Source organism: Nycticebus coucang, chromosome 15, assembly GCF_027406575.1.
Source record: "Nycticebus coucang isolate mNycCou1 chromosome 15, mNycCou1.pri, whole genome shotgun sequence".
Taxonomy (NCBI): domain Eukaryota; kingdom Metazoa; phylum Chordata; class Mammalia; order Primates; family Lorisidae; genus Nycticebus; species Nycticebus coucang.
Window position 1 is genome coordinate 6,130,037 of NC_069794.1, and position 23,710 is coordinate 6,153,746.

A 23,710-nucleotide genomic window follows, 5' to 3' on the forward strand; every position below is an offset into this window, starting at 1 on the left:
TGTTCCCTCTTTCAGGTCTGTCCTCCGAATCTCTGCTCAGGGGGTTATATAGTGGCAGGGGGGTTGTTTTGCCCAACTCAATGTTTACTTTTGGGGCATGGGTCTTCCTCAGTTACAGCCAGCTGTCCAATGAATTTTCAGGCCTCAGAAACTTACATGAAATCCACCAGTCAGAAGTATACCTGGAGGAGACAGGGAGCCTCCAGGGTCTCCCCAACAGGTGTCGGCCCTTCCAGCAAGCAGGTTCCTCCATCCACAGCAGCATCAACACCTCCAGGGCTAAGCTGGCAGGTCATCACTAATACAATCATCCCAGAGAATTTGGGTATTTCATGGGAATCAAACTAGTTCTGTAATTTGACTTGAGAACACTGGCATATTTTTCATACTGACTACTCATCCAAAAAACAATGTGTCTTTCATTTACTTGGGCCTTATTGCCGCCTTTCAGCAAAAGTTTATCATAAAAACTTTATCATAAAAACTTTCAAAAAAAGTTTATCATAAAAACTCCAAAAAATTATTTGGAGTCTCAAATAATTTCTAAATATTTTAGACGTTTTGTTGCCATTGTGGAGACAATCCTACTTTATTTTCAGTATATTGCTTACAAGAACATTTCTAATTTTTCCACCGACTTACCTGCCAAGAGTTAAGCCTCTTACTGGATTCAATTTCAAAATTGAGACACTTTTTTTTTTTTTGTACTACGATTTTATTTATCTAAAAATAAGGATGCAAAGTATATGTACATTTTCTAAATCCAACAACCTAAAATATGAATATATGGAGAAAGACAAAGTAATTATGTGGTAAATTTAGTTTAGATGGCGGGATTGTGGAGAGCTGTTTACCTTTTTCCTATTTTTCAGGATATTTTAAGTGTCAAGTTTATCTATAAAGAAAAATAAAATTTCTCCCAATTTTGAGCCAGAATTTTAAATGTTATTCCACATAACTTCCTTACCTATACAACCATGGAAACTTGAGGACTTCATACATGTGCCAACCTGACCCGGCCACTGAGCCTCCCCATGGAGGCAGCCACCTTTCCTGGGCTCTTGCTGCTCTGCCTCTGACATAATATCTCTTATGTTTGGGAGGTTAGCTCTGGGAAAATCCCTGCACTATGTAACTTTTAACTGCACTGAACATATCCCAAACTCACTAAGCATTGAGACACCTAGATTTTCAAGGTTTCCCTTAATCCGGAAATAATAATGTTACCTCTTCTGTTAGGGGCTTGTCACTGATACAGTCAGCTTATTACCATATAGGAAGAAAGTTTTTCTTGGCTAGAGTTTCGAGGGGGTTGCTGATTATGTGCAAGGGGCTTTGGTCAAAATGACCTACCTACATAGTCCTGCTCTGTCATATACTAGTTGTGAGATCCTGGGAAACTTATCTGACCTCAATGGATCTCAGGGTCCCCATCTCTAAAATGGGGATAACAGTAGTACTTAGAATTGTTAAGAATTAAGCACTAGTTAATACATTGAATCATTTAGAATGGACATTAAGCCCTATATTACGCATTAGTTTGCATTTGTCAAAACCTGCTGCAAACTTTATCCCCTGTAAACCTCAAAACCACTCTAGAAATTGCGGCCACCTCCATTCTACAAACGAGGATACCAAGCTCTAAGAAGCAAGTACTCTGCCCGGGGTCAGTCAGATACAATTTAGGGCTGCCTGACAAAACTAACTCTCAGAAAATAGTGCGATCAATCAAATTCTTCCAACGCGTGATTTAAATCGCACTAAAATGGGATTAATTCATTCTACACGCTGCGGGTATTTTACCAGAAAATGACGCGACAGCACGAGTCGCCCATCCACCGCGTCTTAGGCTTCCGCCCGGGCTGCCGAAAAGAACCGAGCACGCTCGAAAGGGCCCGTCTACCTTCGGCAACAATCGCCAGGGGGCGGGGCCTGTGCTTCGGCACGTTCCGCGCAGGGCACTGTGGGAAGGGCGGCCGGTGCAGCCGCAGCTGCCATCTTAGAGACTCCTTTCCTTGCGGCCTGCTAGTAGCAGGCGGCCTTCACGGCGGCTGTAGACCTCGGGAACAGGCTCAAAGTCAGCTGGCCGACAGCTTACCTTCCTCCAGCGTCGACAGGACCGCCAGCCCGCGTCTGAAGGCGGAGGCGAGGGGAGCCGGGCGCGTGAGGGGGCTGAAGCCAGCGGTTAGTCAGAGCGTCTCCCGGAAGGATGGGCCGGTCCCGGAGCCGGAGCTCGTCCCGCTCCAAGCACACCAAGAGCAGCAAGCACAACAAGAAGCGCAGCCGGTCGCGGTCGCGGTCCCGAGACAAGGAGCGCGTGCGGAAGCGTTCCAAATCCCGGGAAAGTAAACGGAACCGGCGGCGGGAGTCGCGGTCCCGCTCGCGCTCCACCAACACGGCCGTGTCCCGGCGCGAGCGGGACCGGGAGCGCGCCTCGTCCCCGCCCGACCGCATCGACATTTTCGGGCGCACGGTGAGCAAGCGCAGCAGCCTGGACGAGAAGCAGAAGCGGGAGGAGGAGGAGAAGAAAGCGGAGTTCGAGCGGCAGCGAAAAATGTGAGTGTCCGTGGGGGGAGGGGCCGGGCGCGGGGAGAGCGCGGGGCGCGCGGCCGGCCCGGGCTGGAGCAGAAGAGGCTTGGGGCGAGAGCGGTTTTGGCGCGAGAGGCGGAGAATCCCGGAAGTCGGGCGGAGTTGAGCGCGGGGTCGCGGCGGCGGCCGGCGGGCGTCTGCGGGTCCGCCCGCCCAGGGCAGAGAAAGGCGTGAGCCGGGGGGCGCAAATCGCGGCTGCCTGCAAGCAGCCTTCTCAGGGAGCTTAAATATTCGATAGGGCATGAATACTCTCGGGAATAAGAGAGAGTATTCTTTAGATGCCTATCGGAAAAAATTGCATTTTCACTTTAGTGGTTTTTTTTTTTTTTTTTTTACTTGTTAGAGGTGTTGCGATTACTTTACTTTCCTTGAGCCTACACACATTTCCTCTTTTGTGCATTAAAAAACACTGCACAAACCTGAAGTGTACAGTGAGTTGTGACCCTCGAAATCACCTGTGAAACCATCATCCCAAGCCTACCTGTTCTTAAAGTTTTTGCTTTATAACTCTGCTAGCAAACGTGCAGTTTTATTTATTTTTCTACTAGTTATTTAGAAGATTCTTGAGTACTTGCTCACATGCAGAATTTTTATTTGGAGAAACTCAGTTACATTAAGGTTCGTTTCTTTAAATACTGCTCAGTGTGTTTCCCAAAAAGTCACCTCTCAAGTATCCCTGGATATAAAAGCAGATGTGGATAATCCCAAACCAAATGAACTTTTTGGTTTTAAAATGTAGAATTTTCGTGTGAGTTTTTTTTCTACTTTAAGATCATGGTACCCTAATGCTCTGGGTATTCCCAAAGCTGAATTGAAAAGGACGGTGAACAGGTGCACCAAGTCCTTGTTTAACCAGCCATCCTTAAGTTCTCTGAATGTCCAGAAAGTGCTTATGGGGCAAGAATGTTCCTACATTTATTACTTTCCTGAAATGAAATTATGTGTGCTGAACTGACTGGGGGTTTTATATTTTTCTGTAATTGTATTGTGTAGATTTTCCAGCATGACTTGTTTTTAAAACCAAAGTTACTTAGAGGTACTAAATTACATAGGAAGCAGTTACCTGGGGTTGTTTTGCTACCGACATTTCCTTTAAAACATATGCAACTCTCATTTTTCCTGTACTTAAAACAATCTGTAATATATTTGAAATCAAAGTTCAAGTAACTGTTTTACATTGAACCTTAATTATGTAGAATCTTGCTTTTTGATCTAGATTCGAGAATAATGAACATATCAGAAGTTACCTAAGACATCCTGAGATAATTTTTCCATATGGAAAGAAAGGAGCTATCCAAAGAATAGTTATTTGACTTGCAGTAGAAAACAAAGACTTTTAGGAAAAATGTAAGGAGACTTGGTATTAAGAGGATGCTTAGAAGCATTTATTTAGCAAGTATGTGTATGGGTAGCAGAGAAGAAATCTAGGGATGAGATGATTGGGAATAAAGTAGGTATGTGGTTCTAGGTTGAGAGAAGAAAACTGCTCTAATTGTTTCGGAGGAGCAAGGGGGCAGAACTAAACTATTGTGTGCCATGCAGTAGGCAGTGCTTCAAAATAACTCAGAGGAAACAGAAAGACATGGGTGTTGGAGCCTTGGGAATAGAGCAGCGGTTCTCAACCTGTGGGTCCTGACCCCTTTGGGGTCGATCAACCCTTTCACCGGTGTTGCCTAAGACCATCCTTTATATCAGATACTTGCATTAGGACTCATAACAGTAGCAAAATTACAGCTGAAGTAGCAGTGAAAATTTTATGGTTGGGGTCACCACAACATGAGGAACTATATTAAAGGGTCGTGGCATTAGAAAGATTGAGAACCACTGGAATAGAGGAAAGTCTCTAAGTGCCAGGCACTGTGGTAGGTGCTGTCAAGATAAAGATGACTGGTCCCTTCCAGCATCTTGACCTAGCTTGAAGACAGATAATTTGATAGGTATTAAGAGTAGTAAACTGAGTGATAGTAATATAAATGTGTAAAGGAAGTATCCTGGGTGGATGAATACTTCAGTTGTGATGAATGGATGAAATAAGAATATGAGATGGTCAGGCTAGGCATAGGATACATGTGGACCGAAGGAGAGAACCTTCTCCCATCACTCCTGCTAGCATAAAGAGAATAGGGAAAAATGGTCTTAAATGGAAAAATCAGGTGGCTTAGAATATGAATCTATAAATTTTGCAGTTGTGGAGTGACTCTCGATAAATAGAGGCTGAGAATGATGGCCAGGTTCGTGTTTGTCATGTTAAGGAACTAGGATTTCATCCTAGAAACAGGAAGTGTTTCAGGCAGGTAAATGACATGTGCTGGTTTGTTTTTAACAAATCATACAACATTATAGGGTAGAAACTAGTTAAGAGGTGGGTGCAGAAATCCATGCAAGAGTAGTGAGGGAAGTTGTTTGGATGGAAAAGAGGGACATATTAAGAAATATTTGAGGTGTTTAAAATTGTATATGGGACATAAGGGAAAGGAAGCATTTATGTTGGTTGTCTTATAATGTGACTATTGCAACTCATTTGTCAAATATTTAAGTAACTCCTATGTCAGAAAATTGGTGAATGGTGGATAAAGGAGAGGGAAAGGAGATAAGGGAGTTTGTATTTGAAGCTTCCACTGTGAGCACTAGTTTTTGATATACTGTACTGAGTTTATCCAAGGTTGATAATGAAGACTGAAGCCTAAGGAAGAGGGGCTTCATTTATGTCAGTGTATGGACCAGGGAGAGAGTGGAGAGAGAAGAGCAACTGTCAGAGGACTTACCCTTGGGGAATGTCTGTATTCACATTGCACGGGAGGGAGTGAATGGTGAAGCAGAAAAGAGATCTTTAAGAATGCATGATGTCAAAGGTACTTTCAAGAACTACTGGGTTTAAGTGGAGAGAGTGAAATAGGAATGGTCTGTTGGGTTTAACCAGTTAGTAACTTTAAGATTGGAAACCAGATTGCTTTTGTCACTTAAAATTCTGAGGCCTGTATCTGAACTTGTTTTATCTGTGAAATAGAAATAGATAATTGTGTTATAAGGTAGTATCTCCGTGGCATTTGGCACATAGTAGTCTTAATAAATAATGTTATTTAAGAGAGCTTGCATACATGCAGCCAGACTGAGCCTGGTGAACTTAATAAGTTATCTACCAGTTAAAATTTTAATGCTTAAGTAAGTCTTCACATTTCCCCCCCTCACTTTTCAATAGTGAAATCACATGGTTCAAAACCAGTTCAAAAAATCTGTTCGTGTTTATCCCCATGTTTCAGCCATTCAGTATAGTTCCTTCTTACTCCGCTGCTACACCAATATTACTATTTATTTATTCTTTTAAGATGCTGTAGGCATGTTAAGTGTTAACTGTTGAAAAAGTAGACAGCAGAAAATGACTTGCAGCAAATCAGGAAATTGTTAATGGTATAGTAACTTTTGCCTGTGATATTTAGGTTTGGGTTATCTTTTTTTTTCTTTTTTTTTGAGACAGATTCTCACTTTGTCACCCCCGGTAGAGTGCCGTGACATCACAGATCACAGCAACCTCCAGCTCTTGGGCTTCGGTGATTCTCTTGCCTCAGCCTTGCGAGTAGCTGGGACTACAGGCGCCCAGCACAAATGCCCTGGTATTTTTTGTTGCAGTTTGGCCAGGGCTGAGTTTGAACCCGCCACCGTCCGTACATGGGGCCAGCGCCTAACTCAGCCACAGGCGGCACCCTTGGGTATCTTTTAGTGTTCAACTGCATAGCAGATTAAGAGCCTTCAAATTACAATACCTAAACTGAACTGGGATCAGTATTCTATATGAGTGATTTGTAGAGGAATACTTGAACAGCTCATTGTGAGAACAAAGATGAGCTTTTGTGAGCAGATTAAGTATATCAATTACATATTTTTAGAGATTAGGGCTCTGAGAATGAATTCTAGGGCATAGGACTTAACTGATGTTGACAAGAACTTTATTAATTTTCTAATGATTATTTTGTTACATTTTTGTGCCTGTCTTTGCCTCTCATATGTATCCTAGAGAAACACTATAGGGTAGCATAGTGCTTAAGACATTAGCTTTGGAGTCTTCCTAGTTTTAGAGTAATAAGTAGCTCCAGAACATCCAGTGAAGTTTAGTCCAGAAACTTTAACTCCTTAGCCTTAGGTTTCCTCACTAAAAATGAGAGTATTAATATCCACCTCAAAGGAACAGATGTAAGATTTAAATGATGACATGGTGTAAGTTCTTGGCACAGTATTTGGTACCTATTAAACACTAAATAAATGCTGTTTGCTAATAATTGAATTCCAGAGGTAAACCCCCTAGGACTGAGTCCCCACATTTTAAAGATGTTTTAAGAGAATAGTGTCAGTTGCCCTGTATGGAGTAATACTCTTTTTGTTGTTTTAGTAGTTACCGCTTCTAAAGTTGATTATGACTAGTGTCTTTAAAACACCTAAGAACATAAAGAAATTAGGGACATGGTATTATACTATTTCTATTGGAAAACTTGAAGATTTTGATTTAACCTAACTTTCATCAGCCCAGATTCTTGACAAAAAGGAATGGGTTCATCAGAAGAACACGAGGGAGAGATTAAAGAAAAGAACATCATGAGGGTGACAACTCCTAGGGCAAAAAGTTTTTATTGTTCAATCTCTGGTGGCTGAACACCACTTGGGGGTAAAAGTTTTAAGGAGTGGATAGGCTGTTAGATGTTTTAGATCCATCTTTTGCAAGACACTATTGACCAAAGGTATTCGGGTCCTCCCCCAACAGAGCTGTAGTGTGTCTTACAAGCATTAGCCTAATAGTGACTTTATCATTGATTATGATGATAAATTTGTCATCAATACAGATGTGGACTTAGGCTTAATTCGGTTGTATATGTCCCATTCATATGTGTGTATTGGGAGGAGATAAAGTGATAACTGAACTTCTGTAGCACTGATTCTAAAAATTGATTTAAATTTTTATTTCTGATTACTGAAAATAGGTAATCACCTTTTGTGATGCTTTGTTTTAATCATGAAGTAGCATTTTAAATTTTACCAACAAAAACAACAAAAATGACGTTCTTGCTAGTACTTATAGGGAAGCAGTTTTCCTGCGGTGACCTGACCTTGCCTGTCTTCACTAGAACCAGTCAGCAAAGCTTAATTGCAGTCATAGTGGGATGCCTTGCAGTTCCTGCAGGAACAAAGGAGAAAGATAAGCAGCCTTGTGAGAAACTCAACTAGGTCCGTTCTCATTCTCCACAGTTTCAGTTGAGCATGGGACTTTCCACTTGCCCTGCCCTTTCTGCTATAAAATTGCTGAGTTGTAGTTAGTTAGAATTGACAGACTCCTTAGCAGCAGAGTGACCTACTGCCTGTAAGGCCTATCATCTGGCCCCTTTGGTTTGTTGTGATACAGAAACCAGGACCTGACACCATGCTGATTTGGCTTTTGCTGTAAGTAAATTTGTTTGGCTTATTTTCTCCTTACTGACAAATCTATGGAAATGTTGCCCTGTTAGCCATTGTGCCTTTGCTTAAGGATGGCTCGACTGCCTGACAAAAACCTTGAATTTATTTTCCCTTTACCAAATTCTGAAGTGAAGTTGGCACCTTTTCTGCTGCTAAGCTAAACTGATCTAGGGCTTTATCCTAGTCTTTTTCTACCTTTCCACTTTGTATGGAAAGTTAATTTGAACTGTTTTATATTATTATTTTTTGAATAGTCAGGTTAACATTGCTAATTAAGAGTTACATTTTATTGTTTATGAAATTATTTAGAAGATTAAGTTTTTAGGCTTCTCTATCTTTTCTAATTTGAAAAGAACCCACTAGCAAAAGTATGTGGGGGGTGTGTATACTTTTAAGATCATTATGAAAACTTTACACATACAAAGATAGAATACCGTTAGGTAAGGCTGTATAGGCCCTTCATCTGACTCAGCAGTTACCAGCTTTTCTTATTTCATCTATTCCCCCCACCCCCTTGGATGAAGTAGAGAAACAACATATTGTATTGAAATGTGGTTTAATTTCCATAAAAATCACTGTGATTTTCTGTAGATAGCTCTTGGTGATTTTAGTACAGGAGCTTGTATCTGCTCTTACTGAGCAGCTATCCATAAAGGCTATTGAAACTGCCACAATATTTGATTGAAAAGGGAAAGGATCATAGTAAATCTTAGGCTTTCGTGTCCTTTTTTAAAATTTTAGTTTGGGGAGGGAGATATTTAAGAGACAAACAACAGTCTTCAGAATGGTATTGGAAATATCTAGGACCTAAGGGAAAACAAGCTCTCTTTACTAACTGTTGTCTCCTTGACAGAGAATGTAGAGGGTAAATGTAGAAACTGAAATGAATGAGAATGATAAAGACATCTGGCTAGTATGGTGTCACTTGTGGATAAGTAACAGTTGAAAATGAAAATTCTTGGGTGGGAATTGAGTCGTTTGAGTTGAAGTGGATTAGGAACTATACGGTCTTTGCTAAACATAATTTGAGTGACTATTCTGTATGTATGTCATATGACTCAACAAAAGATGTGAGTTGCAGGTTTTACTTAATTTTTGTAGGTTGTGAGAATGTTGAAGCATTGATAAATTAACCTTAGGATTTAGACACACCGCAGGAGCCTTTGATTTTATTCATTTAGCACAAATTATTGTCTCACAGTGCTATTCAGTAGCAATGTGAACAATAACATATGCAGTTTAAAATTCTTATACCAATCTTTAGTTCAGCCTAGATGCATGTGGCTAATGGCTATAGCTGGATATCACTGTTATAAAATGTACGAGGTTTCCACCGTGGTACCTTGATAAATGTAAATGTTTTCAGCACAATATTTTATTTTATTTTATTTTATTTTAGAGACAGAGTCTTACTTTGTTGCCCTCATTAGAGTACTGTGGCGTCACAGCTCACAGCAGCCTCCAGCTCTTGGGCTTAGGCAATTCTCTTGCCTCAATCTCCCGAGTAGCTGAGTAGCTGGGACTACAGGTGCCCACCACAATGCCTGGCTATTTTTTATTGCAGTTTGGCCAGGGCCCTACTCACTGAGCCACAGGCTCCACCCCACAAAATTTCATTTTGATGAAATAAGTTGGTTTATGATATCAGAGTATGATTAAAATAATTAAACCATGCTTCATCTAATTAAAAATAAAAATGTATTTTTACATTTCTACTTCCTCTGTCCAGAGGAGCTTTTAATTGAAAATCAATTAATAAAAGGAACAAAAGGCACAGTAAAGGATTAATATTTAGAACCTGTTGGTCATATTTTCAGTAAAAGCTATATGCTGCTATTATTTTAGCAGTCTGAATCTCTTCAAGTCTGTATTTATTGTCTCTTAGTGGGAAGGGGGAAATGAATTCAGCCAGTCTCAATTGCCTGTTATATCATAATTTTTCCTGAATTCTCTGTAACTCAACCCTTAGACTGAGTGATGCAAATAAGCAAATTTATGTATTTTAATAGTTTGTCCTCTCATTATAAAGTTAAGGGAAGTAGACTTTCTGTTTCAAATTTCTGTAGTTCTTAAATTAAATCTAATGAATTAGGTTGTTTGACTTTACCAGTCCTTTTTGTGCTCACAACGTGATAGAGAAGAAAACTAGTTTTATATTTATTTGAATTTCTGTATCAGTTGACATCTTGTGGTCATTTCCTTAAGTGTGACGTGAGTAATGAATTAACAAAATCATTGAGCTATTTAAAAATGTATGTACTCCCTTAATATTTTGAAATAAAATTAAAAAAATAAATTCTTAGTTTTCTTGTATTATCTAAGATATGTTTTTACACTGTTCCCTAGTCGGCAGCAAGAAATAGAAGAAAAACTCATTGAGGAAGAAACTGCACGAAGAGTGGAAGAATTGGTGGCAAAAAGGGTAGAGGAAGAATTGGAGAAAAGGAAGGATGAGATTGAGCGAGAAGTTCTCCGGAGGGTGGAGGAAGCCAAGCGCATCATGGAAAAGCAGTTGCTCGAAGAACTCGAGCGACAGAGACAAGCTGAGCTTGCAGCACAAAAAGCTAGAGAGGTAACGCTCGGTCGTTTGGAAAGTAGAGACAGTCCATGGCAAAACTTTCAGTGTTGGGTTGTGCCTCCTGCTCAGTTCAGAAAGAGATGGAATACAGACTATCTCATTCCTTTCTCATCTAAACTTACATTGCTGCGAAAGTTAATTTTTTAGCCTATTCAGAAGTGCTGACTGATACTTAAAAGTTACTTTCATAAAACATATTCAAGGGTACTTTTGATTAATGGAACTGGCTTACATATTTGAGAAGTGTTTGAAACTTTTGCCATGGCTGCAGGACTTACATTCTTTTTTTGGGAGGGTGGGGGGAGACAGAGAGCTGTAAAGGGGAAAGGTTGAAAATCCACCTGTGGTTGTATGTTCCTCTATTCTGTTTATCACTCTTATTACCTAGACTGTGAGAGGCTTTTTGCCTTCAGTCAGATAAAAAAGAGCAGGGCCTAACATTGAGTGACAGTACCTGCTTTTGATAAATAGGTTTTCTCACTCTTCTTTTTTCCCTTCTTTTATTCCTCATCCCCTTCCCCAAATCCTGCTTCAACACAATGGACTAATTCTGGCATTCTGATCATAAGGCCCTCCATTTTCCTAATGCATTTCAAGGAATCTTTTTAGGAAAAATGTCCAGATTATTCATCCACTTTTTTAGTATCTACTAACAACTCCTTTTTTTCTCTAGAGAGTTATGAAGGAACAGGTTGTCCTTGTCTGGAGTCACGCTAAACACATGATTTGTTTTATCAGCAGCTGGAGCAGAAGTTGAAAATGTCTTTCTGTGATACAGTAATTTGCTACTGAAGCTTTATAGCTTATTTGCACTGATTACTCCAGGATCCTAAAGCTTGGTGAAAGTTACTAAGACACTGAAGGCAAATTACTTCACAGCCCCGAGTGTCCATCAATATAGAGTGCATGATAAATACAAATTGGTGTGTGACATAGGAAACATAGGAAAATGTATTTTCTTGAACTGAAATATTTGACTGAAAAATATATGACTCATTGTCATTTTTCATCTTGGCATTATTGTGCACAAGTTGACAATATATTAAATTTCTTTGCTTTCCAGTAAACTTGGTTTTAAAGTGCATTTTCCCTTGTCCTGTCTTTAATTAGATAAATATGCTTTTATTTATAGTGGATTTTACAGACTATAAAATTGAATGTATGAAATTTTATTTATATCAGTACTTTTAATGAAGACAATTTTTGGAGTAATGGTGCTGTCTTGTAGCGAGTTATTAATCATAGTAAGATTTTTTTCTCTTCATTTGCTTTTTGTTTTCATATTAACAGTTTTTTTTTGTTGTTGTTTTTTTTTTACACGGACACAACCCTCTTGACAGTCTGGTCCAAATATTAAAATCATTTGAATTTGTATGCTGTGATCTGAACACTGCCCAAACCATCAAGCAATCTTCATATAGTTTGCATTATAAAATCTCATTAAATTCTCCAAGAAAAAATAAGTTACAGAATTTTATTTCCTGCATTCCCTGGATTCCTGAATTTCAGTTCAGATTGTAGATGACAATATAAGCTGCCTTTAGAAATTGTCAACATCTGAATGTTAAGTCCATTTTCCCCATGGAAGAAGCCCTTAGTTCCATGAAGTATGGATTACCATTTGTATTTTTCACTAACAGTAAATGTATTTTTCTTATTAATTGTTTGCCTTAGGAATGATGAATTACATTTTTTGTTCCTTCTTACCATAAACATCTGCATTCCTCAGCTCAGCCTTCCTTGTATGTTGTTTCTTTATAAATGGTTGAGCTGCTGATGCAGGTATTGCCAAGCTAACAGTACAAATCATTTTAAAGAGGAAGCTGGCGCGTATGGCAGCCGAGGAGCACACTCTGCAGGACACTGGACAAGACAGTAAATATTCAACTTTTAATGCTGATTAAAGGAGTATAGGTAAAGAATACGTAGGTATACATAATTGGTGAGACAAATATTCACTTTATTTATATTTTATATATTATTTTTTTAATTTGGTAAATACTATCCAGTTTTGTAGTTGTCCTTGTTGATTTGTGTGATATTAAAGTATTAGTTATAATTGCCAGGAAACTATCATTAGGGAGGGTTTAGTTGGTTGCTGTTTGGACTGGGAGGGATGATTTAAATTTAGTGCTAGAAACCAATGTTAGTGGCTGCACAGTTTTATCATTTATCAGACAGAAGGTAGCTATAAAGCTGCCCTGTAAGTCAGATCAAAAAAGTTCAGAGGAAGATTAGTAAGTATTTACCAATAAAAATAAACATTTTGTTTTTCTAACATCTGAACATGTCCTCCCCTTTAGGAGGAAGAACGTGCAAAACGTGAGGAGCTAGAACGAATACTAGAAGAGAATAACCGAAAAATTGCAGAAGCACAAGCCAAGCTGGTGAGTATAAAGCACATGTGAAGAGTATTTTTGCATTTTGCTTTATTTTATTATTTTCTTTCTTTTTTTTTTTTTCCAGATTTTGTGCTCTGTGACTTATATTTTCAGGGTTCTCTGGGCCTTTGAGGCAAGAGTAGGAATTGTTGACTAGATTTTTATCTCTAATTTGGAGAGAATTCACAGTGGTTTAAAACATGGGGAAATTGTAGTATTTGCTGTCTCACAGTTTTTACTGTTATAACCTCCTTTACATTTATCCTATGACTAAAAACTCTAACAATAGCAACAAAAGTTTGGAGACATTTATGATAAGTAATAACACAGCTTTTCACTTTGTGTTAGTTGCCTTGTTACCAATGACTAAGTGGAATAAGTACATAGTATATGTTTGATAGTAAGTGTATCAATTTTATTTCCTATTACCTTCTAGGAAGTAGGAGATTAGTTTATAATATAACAAGAAATACAGGGTAGTGCCTGTGGTTCAGAGGAGTAGGGCGCTGGCCCCATATGCCGGAGGTGGTGGGTTCAAACCCAGCCCCGGCCAAAAACTGCAAAAAAAAAACGAGAAATACAGAGAGTTAGGTAATTGTATGATAAAGGTGTAAATGAAGGTGATGTAGAGCAATTTTGAAATTGTAATAAAGAAGCCATTATAAGAGCATTGAGGCAATTGAAAAGAAAAAATTATCATGTCTGGATTTTCTTCCAATTTTCTTTTTTAGTATTTTTCTGTATTTCTTGTTTTTTTTTTTTTTTAAGCACATGCTAGTATTTTTAAAATAGAATAAAGCTTTTGGTGTCTTGAGGGTCTTTTAAGTGTGTGAATATTTTTTGAAGTCTCATGTAAAAGAAGAAAGCCTAGATTAAAGGACTGTGGATACAAAACAACATCCTAAAACACAAACGAGGATAAGTCAAGTATCATAAGGAAAAACTTTCCCCCCCCATGAAGGTGGTATATAAGAGGACAGCCTGAAAGTAAGAACAGAAATTAGGTGGAAGGAAAATTTACTTGGCGATGGGGACTATTAGTGGTATTTAGTACTCAGGTAGGAAGACATGACCCAGGAAGGAAGGTCTTTTGTTGGCTGGGGTGGGGGGTGGGGGTGCAAGTTACAAGCTCCACTTAAATGTGATTAAAAAAAATATAATCCTGTGGCTATTAAAAGATCTGAGAGGGTCTAATTAACACTGACCCGCTTACTGACCCACCCCTTTTTGAGAGTAGGGGTGAAGGTAGACATGGGTAATGTGTCCTGTCATTGCTAAGAATGCAAAAAGTTAACATGGAGCAGTTGGTTCTAGAGCATGATCTGAAAAGATAGCATACCCCAGGTAGGAGACAATACTGGAAATAACCTAGTTGAGTGGATTCTTAGTACATAACATTGTCCTAGTTATCATGAAGGCAAGAATGTTCCCTTCATTGGAAGTTAATAAATCTGCTTTCTCAAAGTTAGACTTTAAAATTTGGTTAGGTAGGAAAAGCAGTATAAATGTGAAGTGGATGAGTTATTGCTTGTGAATGAGATACAGTAATACTTTTTTTGTCATTCTATGTAAGAAGAGAATCTTAGTGCAGGTAGGAAGAAGAAGAGGGAAAGTCTCGATCTTAATTTGAGTTTTAATGTTTTAGCTTCGAGAGGGGTAAATACAGTCTGGTTTGTGAGGCCTGGAGATTCTAGAAGAGAAGGGAAATATGATTGATAGTTTTACGGGCGGTGCCTGTGGCTCAAGGAGTAGGGCACCAGCCCCATATGCCGAGGGTGGTGGGTTCAAACCCAGCCCCAGCCAAAAAAAAGATAGTTTTAAAATATTGAAGCAAAATTACCAAACAGGTAGAACTAAAATTTTCTCATCGGACATGGTGAAGAGATGGTGTATCTGTGGTGGGTTCAGTTTGTGGTTGATCTAGAAGCTCCTCAGCTTAATGTGCCCCACCCAGGTGTTGATCCCTCTGACCTGGGGTGGCAAGGAACATCTTGGCTTCCTTATATCTAGCACCCTTCTTTGTTTTACTCACAGGAATCATGAAAATAAAACTTTTTGTTACTGGGCATATGGTGAGCATAATGTGGAGCAGTATTTCTCCAATGGTAATTAATGGGCAGTTTTTAATTTTTAATCCCAGTTTATCAGATCTTAGAGCTACTTTTGCCAAATACAGTTGACATGAATTGCTAGAAAAATGAAGTCAAATTGCTATAAAAGCTTCTAAACACTCATTCTCTGTTTGTACTTTGGATTGAGGTCTTTAAACTCACACTTGCCTTTAGACCACTTGTAAACACTGTCACTGTTAGGGCACGCAGAGTTAGGTTTGATCTGATAGACCGTATATTGTGATAGCATATTGATAAACTTCAATGAAGACATGTCATAGAGAAAAAGAGGCTTGAATTTGAGAAAGTTTGGTAAGAATTTGAACATTAAAGCATTTGTTTACTGTGTTCAATAAAGTTGGAAGCATAGGTAATGATCGATACTAGAGAAAAGGTTTATTTGGTTTTATGGCTACTCACAGTCTGGTAGGTAAAGTATTCTTTGTGTAGGGTGAGACCAAAAAAATGTTGCTATATAGGATGGCAAGGCACAAAATGATATTCCTTTCATTTTTCTTGATTTTTCCTTACTCTTCACCTCAATTTTGAGCACTGTTCTTTAATCTTCACACATGTTTATAGGGAAATACAGTAGTTGACCACTTCCCTACATTACTACCTCCTTCAGTTGACTTAATTTTCATAGATAGGACACGCACCACATACACCACATATACTCAATGGAAGACTGACCTCTATGTACTTATATTAACCATCTCTGTAAGTTTTATCTGTGGCCACTTGGAGTGTGACACACAATATTAATTTGCACTTTAGATCTTGACCAGTTAAGTCCACTCTATATCCAGTGGTAGGTATGGTCTTCATCTCTTAGTTGTATTACTTTTTCTTTAGTAAAAGTTATTTTTTCATGTTTTAGTATTGCAACATGCTGGATTAGGCCTAACATCCTGTTATTTCACGTGTTGTGGAAGATTTTGTGCAATGTGAAGGACTGGTCTGAATTGTAGGTACATCCTACAATTACTGAAAATTTTAACAGTTAACTGAGACATCATGACACAAAGGAAAGAACTCAAAGAGCTGACATTAAAGAGAAAGACTAATACGTTTTCAGGAAAGCAGCAGCCGAAGAAAGATGGCAGAGCATTTTGGTGTTGCCAAGACCACAGTAAACATCCAAAAACATAAACATATGGGTATTTGGAGAGATACGGCAAAGAAAGTGGAGACCTACAGGAGACATTCAGTACACAAGGAGGAAAATTTCCCTTGATGACGTCAGGGAAGCCACATTAAGCTGGGTTAGACAAATGAGGGCAGTTGATGCCTAAATCTCTGGGCCAGTTATCTAAGAAGTTGCTCAAAAGTTCACATAGGAATTTGAGGTGGCAGATTTACAAGCATCAAGTGGTTGGCCTGAGAAATATAAACACCACAACACAGATCTCCCAGAAAGTCTTGTGTGGTGAATCCATTGACGATCCAGTAGAAATTGTGAAAGTTCATCAAAAAGTTTCCAGATTCTTCAGAGACTTGAAAGATGACAACATCTTCAACCAAGTGCAGACTCCTTTTCAAGGTGATGCCTGACAGGAGCCTTATTGTGAGGGGTGACAAATCTAAGAGCAGGAAACTTTCTAAAGAATGATTCATAGTTTTTCTTTGTGCTAGCTCAACAGGAGAGAGAATAAAGGCCTTGCTTACTGAGTGGTAAATTAGCAAATCCATGTGCATTCAAGAACCTGAAGCCCGTGGATGACTATTGCTGTATTTGAAAAGTGTGTTGGGTTGTTGAACGAGAAATGAAGAAGAAATGGTCTATTCTACAGATAGTAGACAACTCTTCTGGCCAATACATCATCAAGTGAATCATCTCTCAAACGTGACACTGAAATTTCTGCCTCCAAACATTACCTCCGAAATCCAGCCTCTTGAGTAAGGCCATTATCATAGCATTTAAAATATACTACCTAGGCCAACTCCTGCAATGGGTCGTTAACTAAAACACAATCTCTCTAGAAGCAACTTTGCGTTACATCACTTAATACTCTAGATGCCATTCTCTACATCAGTTCTGCTTGGAATAAAGTTCAGCCAGAAACGATACAGAAGTGTTGCAAGAAAGTTGGATTTGTCACAACCCAAGAATGTGATGTTTGGGCCCCATCAGACAGTACATCTCCCATAGCAGACTTTAAAGGTGTAGATTTTGTTACAATAGATGATGAGGCAACCTGACCCAGGAGTTTTCCAAGCTATATGACTGAAATACAGATCAGCATGAAAGTATATGAAATACTGATGAAAGTGGAAGAAGCAAGTGAGGATGACACAGAAATGGCAGAAATTCCAAAGAAAGAGGTTGTTAGACATCTGATAATGCACCTGAAGTCATTTGCTATAGAAAAATGCCCAGGTATGCTGAGTAGTGTAGCCAACATTTAGAGTGCTTTCTCCACTTAAATGTTTGTAGTAAGAATAAGAAACAGACCAAGATGGTCTCTTTTTTCAGAAAGAAAGATTAAACCATGAGAAAATAGTAAATATTGATTTGAATAATTATGATTTTATTATGCTTTGATTATGTATAATTTTGTATGACATTAATAAAAGCTGTATAAAACGTACATGCATATTTTAGTACAGTAGGCCAAGTTCCTTATGTTGACTACCTCTGTATGTTGACCAGTTTGTTACAGATCCTTGGGAGATCATCTGTACAAAATGAGAACAAAACAGGGGTTCTACTGTATTGAAAGTCCTGTTAAAATATTAGTTATTTGAGAAAGGAAGGGGATTGTAATAGAATATTGTAGACAGCATGGGGCTTTACGGATATATGTATGTCAGTCATGGTGATTTGTCTTGTTGAATTAATTCTGTTTGCTTCTTGATATAATATAGAGATGTGGACAGTTCATTGTTAATTGTGCCATAGAAAGCAAGAATAATGGGAAGCATTCTAGCCTTTAGTAAGTGAGGGAACAGGAAGGGATGCCAAACATTACCATTCACCAAAATCTACCTTGAGAAAAGCAATTTGGTGAAGAAGTAGAGAAGGCATTAAGTGCTCTTGATGTGTTGATTGTGGAAACAAGGACATCTCCATACTATGAAAATACTTGGTCGGTGGTAGTGGGTGCATGAGATAATTGACATAATTACATGGGCAGGGGGCACATTTCTTTGCTTCTCTATAGAGGCTGGGATATATTTTGAGGAATTTATTAAAACTATATTTCATTCGGGCGGCACCTGTGGCTCAGTGAGTAGGGCGCCGGCCCCATATGCCGAGGGTGGCGGGTTCAAACCCGGCCCTGGCTGAACTGCAACCAAAAAATAGCCGGGCGTTGTGGCGGGCGCCTGTAGTCCCAGCTACTCGGGAGGCTGAGGCAGGAGAATCGCCTATGCCCAGGAGTTGGAGGTTGCTGTGAGCTGTGTGAGGCCACAGCACTCTACCGAGGGCCATAAAGTGAGATTCTGTCTCCACAAAAAAAAAAAAAAAAAAAAACTACATTCTACTTGTGTAAATAATCTTTTACGTCATTTTTTTAAAGTAGGGAGTTGGTTTGTAAGAGATCATTATAATTTTTTTATGGTTATAATGTTTAAGAAATCTTCATTCCTTCCCCATTCTGGGGTACTTTGTTTACCAGCCTGTCTTTTCTATATTCTGCTTTCTACACAAACTTCTTACCCACTTCTGTCACTATTTACTAAAACAGGTACTTACACATGCTTGCTGTTGTTCTAGTCTGCTTCCTAAAAGACTTTTTCCTGGTTTCATTTCCTCTCTGTTCATCCACCTCCTAATTCACTTCCACATTGTGTATCAAGATACTTGCTGTGTCTAGTAAGGAGATGAAAAGGAATTAACCAATACACATAGTTGATTTGTAAAGCCAAATAAGAATTAATCCAGATGTAACTAGACTTGAGTTAGCTTTTTGGCAGATTTGTTTAATATTTGAATTAGCGTCAGTAACACACAACTATCTTCAAACATAGGCAGTTCCCAGGTTATAAGTAAGATAGGTTCTGTAGGTTTGTTCGTAAATCGAATTTATATGTATGTTGGAACGGGTACGTTTACCTATTACTTGTAATGCCTCCGTTCATAAGTGTGAGTTTGTATAATACACATATTTGTAACTTGGGGACTCCCTTTAGCTTGCTGTTTATTGCTTTGCTTTTTTTACTTAAAAGTGTAACTTGGAGATTTTTCCATTTAGAACATGGCGTAGGACTCCTTATTTTCTCCCTTTTTTTGTTTTATTTTTAACATCTATGTAAAATTTAGATCTTTCATGATTTTGTATCAGTCCATATTGGTGGATATTTGGGTTTTTTCGTGTTGTCTTTTTATAAACTTTTTTAGTGTTGTCTTATTAGTTTTGCATGTGCAGAAGATAAATTCCAGGAAATGTTGGATTAAAGTATTATAAAGATACAATTTTGATAATGTCAAAATGCTCTTTATAAGATAGCATGTGTGTTTTTCTGCTATAGCAGAATACCAGAGACTAAGTAATTTATAAAAACAGAAGTCAGTTTGGCTTAGGGTTCTGGAGTCTGAGCAAAGTCTAAGGGGCATGGTGCTGCCATCTGGTGAGGGTCTTCCCATGGTGGAAGGCATGACATGGTGAGTGAGCTTGAGAGAGGACAGGAAAAAGAAGAAATGGTGGCTGATCTAATCTTTTTTGTCAAGAACCTACTCCCACAATAACTAACCCATTCTCTACTGGTAACAGCATTAATCCATTCATGAGTATGAACCCCTGGTGGCCTGATCACCTCTTAATACTGTTAGGGTGGCATTTAAGTTTCCAGTGCCCAAACTTTGGGGGACATATTTAAACCATACCAAACTACCACACTTTTGAATTTCTGTCAGTCCGAAAGGGTAAAAAATGGCCTGTCTGTAATTAGATTTCTTTGGGGGGTTGAGGTTGTGATGTACTACTTTACGTCCTGTCACTCTTACTCCCTAAGGTTCTACTATGCTTTCTTTCTAAGGATCTGGTTAGAATCTTGGGGGTTTATATTGATCAAGAGTTTACCAAGCACGTCCACACACACAAATTTTACTGTGCCTTGATTGAGTTGGGTACACTGAGGTCTTACCCCAAATGTGTGATGATTTGTTAAATTTGGATAAAGTAATTGACACACGAATTCACTGGAGATGATCAGAAGCAGATTAATTCTGTTACATTATTAGTAAAAGTTGAAGGAAAAGAGTGATAGGTTCTAGTAATGTTTCAATGTGAGGAAAAATTGGTGTGCGCAAAGGAAGGGGTATCATGATAGGTAGGATATTTTAAAAGGATGGTAGGAACAGAATTGGACCTAGATAATAGGAAGTCTTAAGTTTCTTTTTTTTTTTTTTTTTTTTTTAAGAGAGAGAGTCTCATTATGTCTTCCCTCAGTAGAGTGTTGTGGCGTCACAGCTCAAAGCAACCTCAAACTCTTAGGCTTAAGTGATTCTCTTGCCTCAGCCTCCCAAGTAGCTGGGACTACAGATGCCCACCACAATGCCCGGCTATTTTTTTGTTGCAGTTGTCGTTTAGCTGGCCCAGCTGGGTTTGAACCCGTTAGCCTTGGTGTATGTGGTCAGCACCATAACCCCTGTGCTACGGGTGCCAAGCCAGGAAATCTTAAGTTTTAAATAGCATGCCAGTTTAGGAACTTTAAACTGTATTTTGTGGATAGTGAAAGTCATTGGAAATTTAAGGGCAAGAGAGAATGATGGTGAAGAAAGGTGAGTCTAACAATATGTATAGAGTATGTGTAGCACAGATCGAAGGATGCACTGAAAACAGACACCATTTTAGGTATGCAAGGAATGTGCAGCCCTGAACTGACTGGTATGGTTCCAATAGATAGGAAAAATTAATTCTAGACAGAGGATATAAAAGAAGAGTTAATAATCTTGATGGCTGTTTTGTTGTTTCACAGGAAGAAAGCAAACAATTTGGGTGCCAGGGTTGAGAAAACCTACCTATTTTAATCTCAGTTACCATGAGTTCTTTTTTCCCCCTGTCTGACATTGATCTTAAAAAATACGCTACATCCTTTGAGCTGCCTATCTCATCCTATTCAAAGTCAGATTTTAAGTCTGCCTACATAGAAAGAGTGGATTTATTTTAAGGATAGGGTGGAATAATTTAAATCTTGGAACATGTTGAATTTTGAGGAGACCCTAGATCTCCCAAGTAGCAGGTATGTCCAGTGGTCAGCTATAAATATAATGAAGGAAAAGGGGGTAGACCTACCTAGCAGTCTACCCCATATTGCTTTCTTAAACCTCTTTATATTCTTCCCTACTTAAATAAAAAACATGTTGTGTTGCATACCATAATCCGTTACCTTTCCTGTGTGTTCTTGTGTTTTAAAGCCTAGAATCCAGTCATATTGCATTTTACTAAAAAAAATTTACCAGTAGAGACAAAAGAAGTAATCAGGTGGAGAACCTTAGTGTTTGTATTAGAGCATACGTGGGAGGAAAAAAAATTTAAGATATGTAAGTGAACAGGAATTTGTTCAAATGAGAAAGGTCACTGAATTTATTCCTAGTTTTTGACCATCTAGAACATAATTTCAGCAGAATAAAAGAGATGGAAGCAGTGACCTAAAATTTGACTTTGAATAGAAATTTGAGGTAAGCAGCTCTCAAAGGATATAGTGAATTTTTTAACATCAAGGTCAGAGGGATAAAAGAACAACTCCTCATAACAGATTAAAAATTTCACGGGTTAGAGAACAGGGTTTCTCTACCTCAGCATTGGTTATGCTTGGGGCTGGCTTGTTCCCTGTTGTGGGGCTGGCTTGAGGATTGTAGGATGTACACTACTGCCCCCATTCTCTATCTTGTGCCCATGAGATGTCTGGAGCCATCCCTATTTGTGACAACCAGAATCATTTCCACACATTGCCTAATGTCTCTGGGAGAGATGGGTAAAATTGTTCCTGGTTGATAATTGAGAATGGTGGGTATCATGTCTCCAGGAGGCAGGAAGGAGAGACTTCCTTAGGAGATTGGCCTCAGTTTTCTTGGTGAAGAAGGAAGGTTTTCTCTAGGAGAATGCAGGAGCTGTTTGCTTGAGACTAAAGATATTAATTATACCACTGTCCATTTGAGATTAGATAGTTTTGTAGTTACCCAGATCAGAATGTTCTATATTGTATGTTCACATTAATTATATTCTCACCTGATACTCAAAATATTACAATAGGATCCAGAATTCGTAGAAAGTCCTAATTTTTATCCATTTTTACATTTGCACTTTTGAAATTTTATTTTATTGGTACATGATTTTCATATTTTCAGGGTACATGTTATGCTTTAGTACATTCATTTATTCAATTTTACTTAAATTTTCAGGCTGAAGAACAGTTGAGAATTGTTGAAGAACAAAGAAAGATTCATGAGGAAAGGATGAAACTAGAGCAAGAGCGACAGCGTCAACAAAAAGAAGAACAAAAAATTATCTTGGGCAAGGGAAAGTCCAGGCCTAAACTGTCCTTCTCATTAAAAACCCAGGATTAAATCAAACTCTGAACTTTTTACCGAGAAAAATGGAAAAACTTTGTATGGTAGCTTCATGTTGAAGTGGTTTTTTTGTTTTGTTTCTTTTTTTTTTTTTTTTTTTTCATTTGTAAAATCTGGAAAGTTAGCTTGTTCTAATAGGGGCTATGCTCTGCAATTCCTTCCCCCCCCCCCTTCCATTAAGTCAAATCCTTATCAGATCATTGTTGTCTTCTAAAAAGTGATATATTTTTCACCTGTTTGGATTCTGTATTTGTGGTCTGAAAAAGAGCAGATCACTTAGTAAACTATGGATGGTCTGATAAGGTTTTTACTGACCCATTGACTTCAGAGTTATACTCTGTTTATTACATCATAATGCTGGTTTTGGTTTTTGTTTTTTTTTATATATTTATAAAAAAAGGAAAAGTTGGTGATTGCATTGGAAAATTCCCAGGGTATTACTGGACCTATGTGGTATATTGTTAAACCAGTGTCCTTGTGATACTGTTGCTCTTGATGTTCCTGATACAGGTAAGGAAACCGTTGGTCAACTCTGATACAAAATATATATATACAGTTCAGTATTGTCTCTGTTCAATTTGTTTTTATTTCATTGACAAAATCAAGCCAGCATTCCCCATTGTGTAAATAAATGATTTTGCTGAATAAAGTCAAGTCTTAAATTCATATGTTTAAGCAATTTTTTTTAAAGTTATGTTAAGTCTTAGAGGGTGGTTTACTTTTTGATGGTCAACAATTTTAGAAGTCTTGAAACTATACTGTATTTCCTCTCATTTATACTTTTAACGTAGGGTTTATATGTACATTAAATATACTTGTGAATTAGTAACTAATGGCTATTTTTACAAATATCAACTAAGCTGATAGAGCAATTATGACATCACTATTTTAAGAAAGACTAACAACACTCAAGAGTTAAGTACTCAAACCTGTGCCTCTGTTTTAGGATATAAGTATTATCACCACAAATTTTACTTAATAAAGACTAGAAAATACTTTTAAAAAATTTATGGAATTTTAGATCATTTTCAGAGTGGGCCATCAGAAAGAACTTAGCTTTTGTGCTTTATAAAAAGGTGAAGGTGGTCAGATC

At 38.3% G+C, this 23,710-nt stretch overlaps 1 protein-coding gene across 1 annotated transcript; it reads left to right on the plus strand.

Annotated features, from left to right (window-relative positions):
- Positions 1-1,962: 1,962 nt before the first annotated feature.
- Positions 1,963-23,283, plus strand: ARGLU1 (arginine and glutamate rich 1). The gene is made up of 4 exons (XM_053563436.1): positions 1,963-2,556; positions 10,378-10,603; positions 12,913-12,996; positions 22,450-23,283. Exons 1-4 carry the CDS (start codon positions 2,210-2,212, stop codon positions 22,612-22,614), a joined length of 822 nt encoding a protein of 273 aa, XP_053419411.1. The 5' UTR covers positions 1,963-2,209; the 3' UTR covers positions 22,615-23,283.
- Positions 23,284-23,710: the final 427 nt, after the last annotated feature.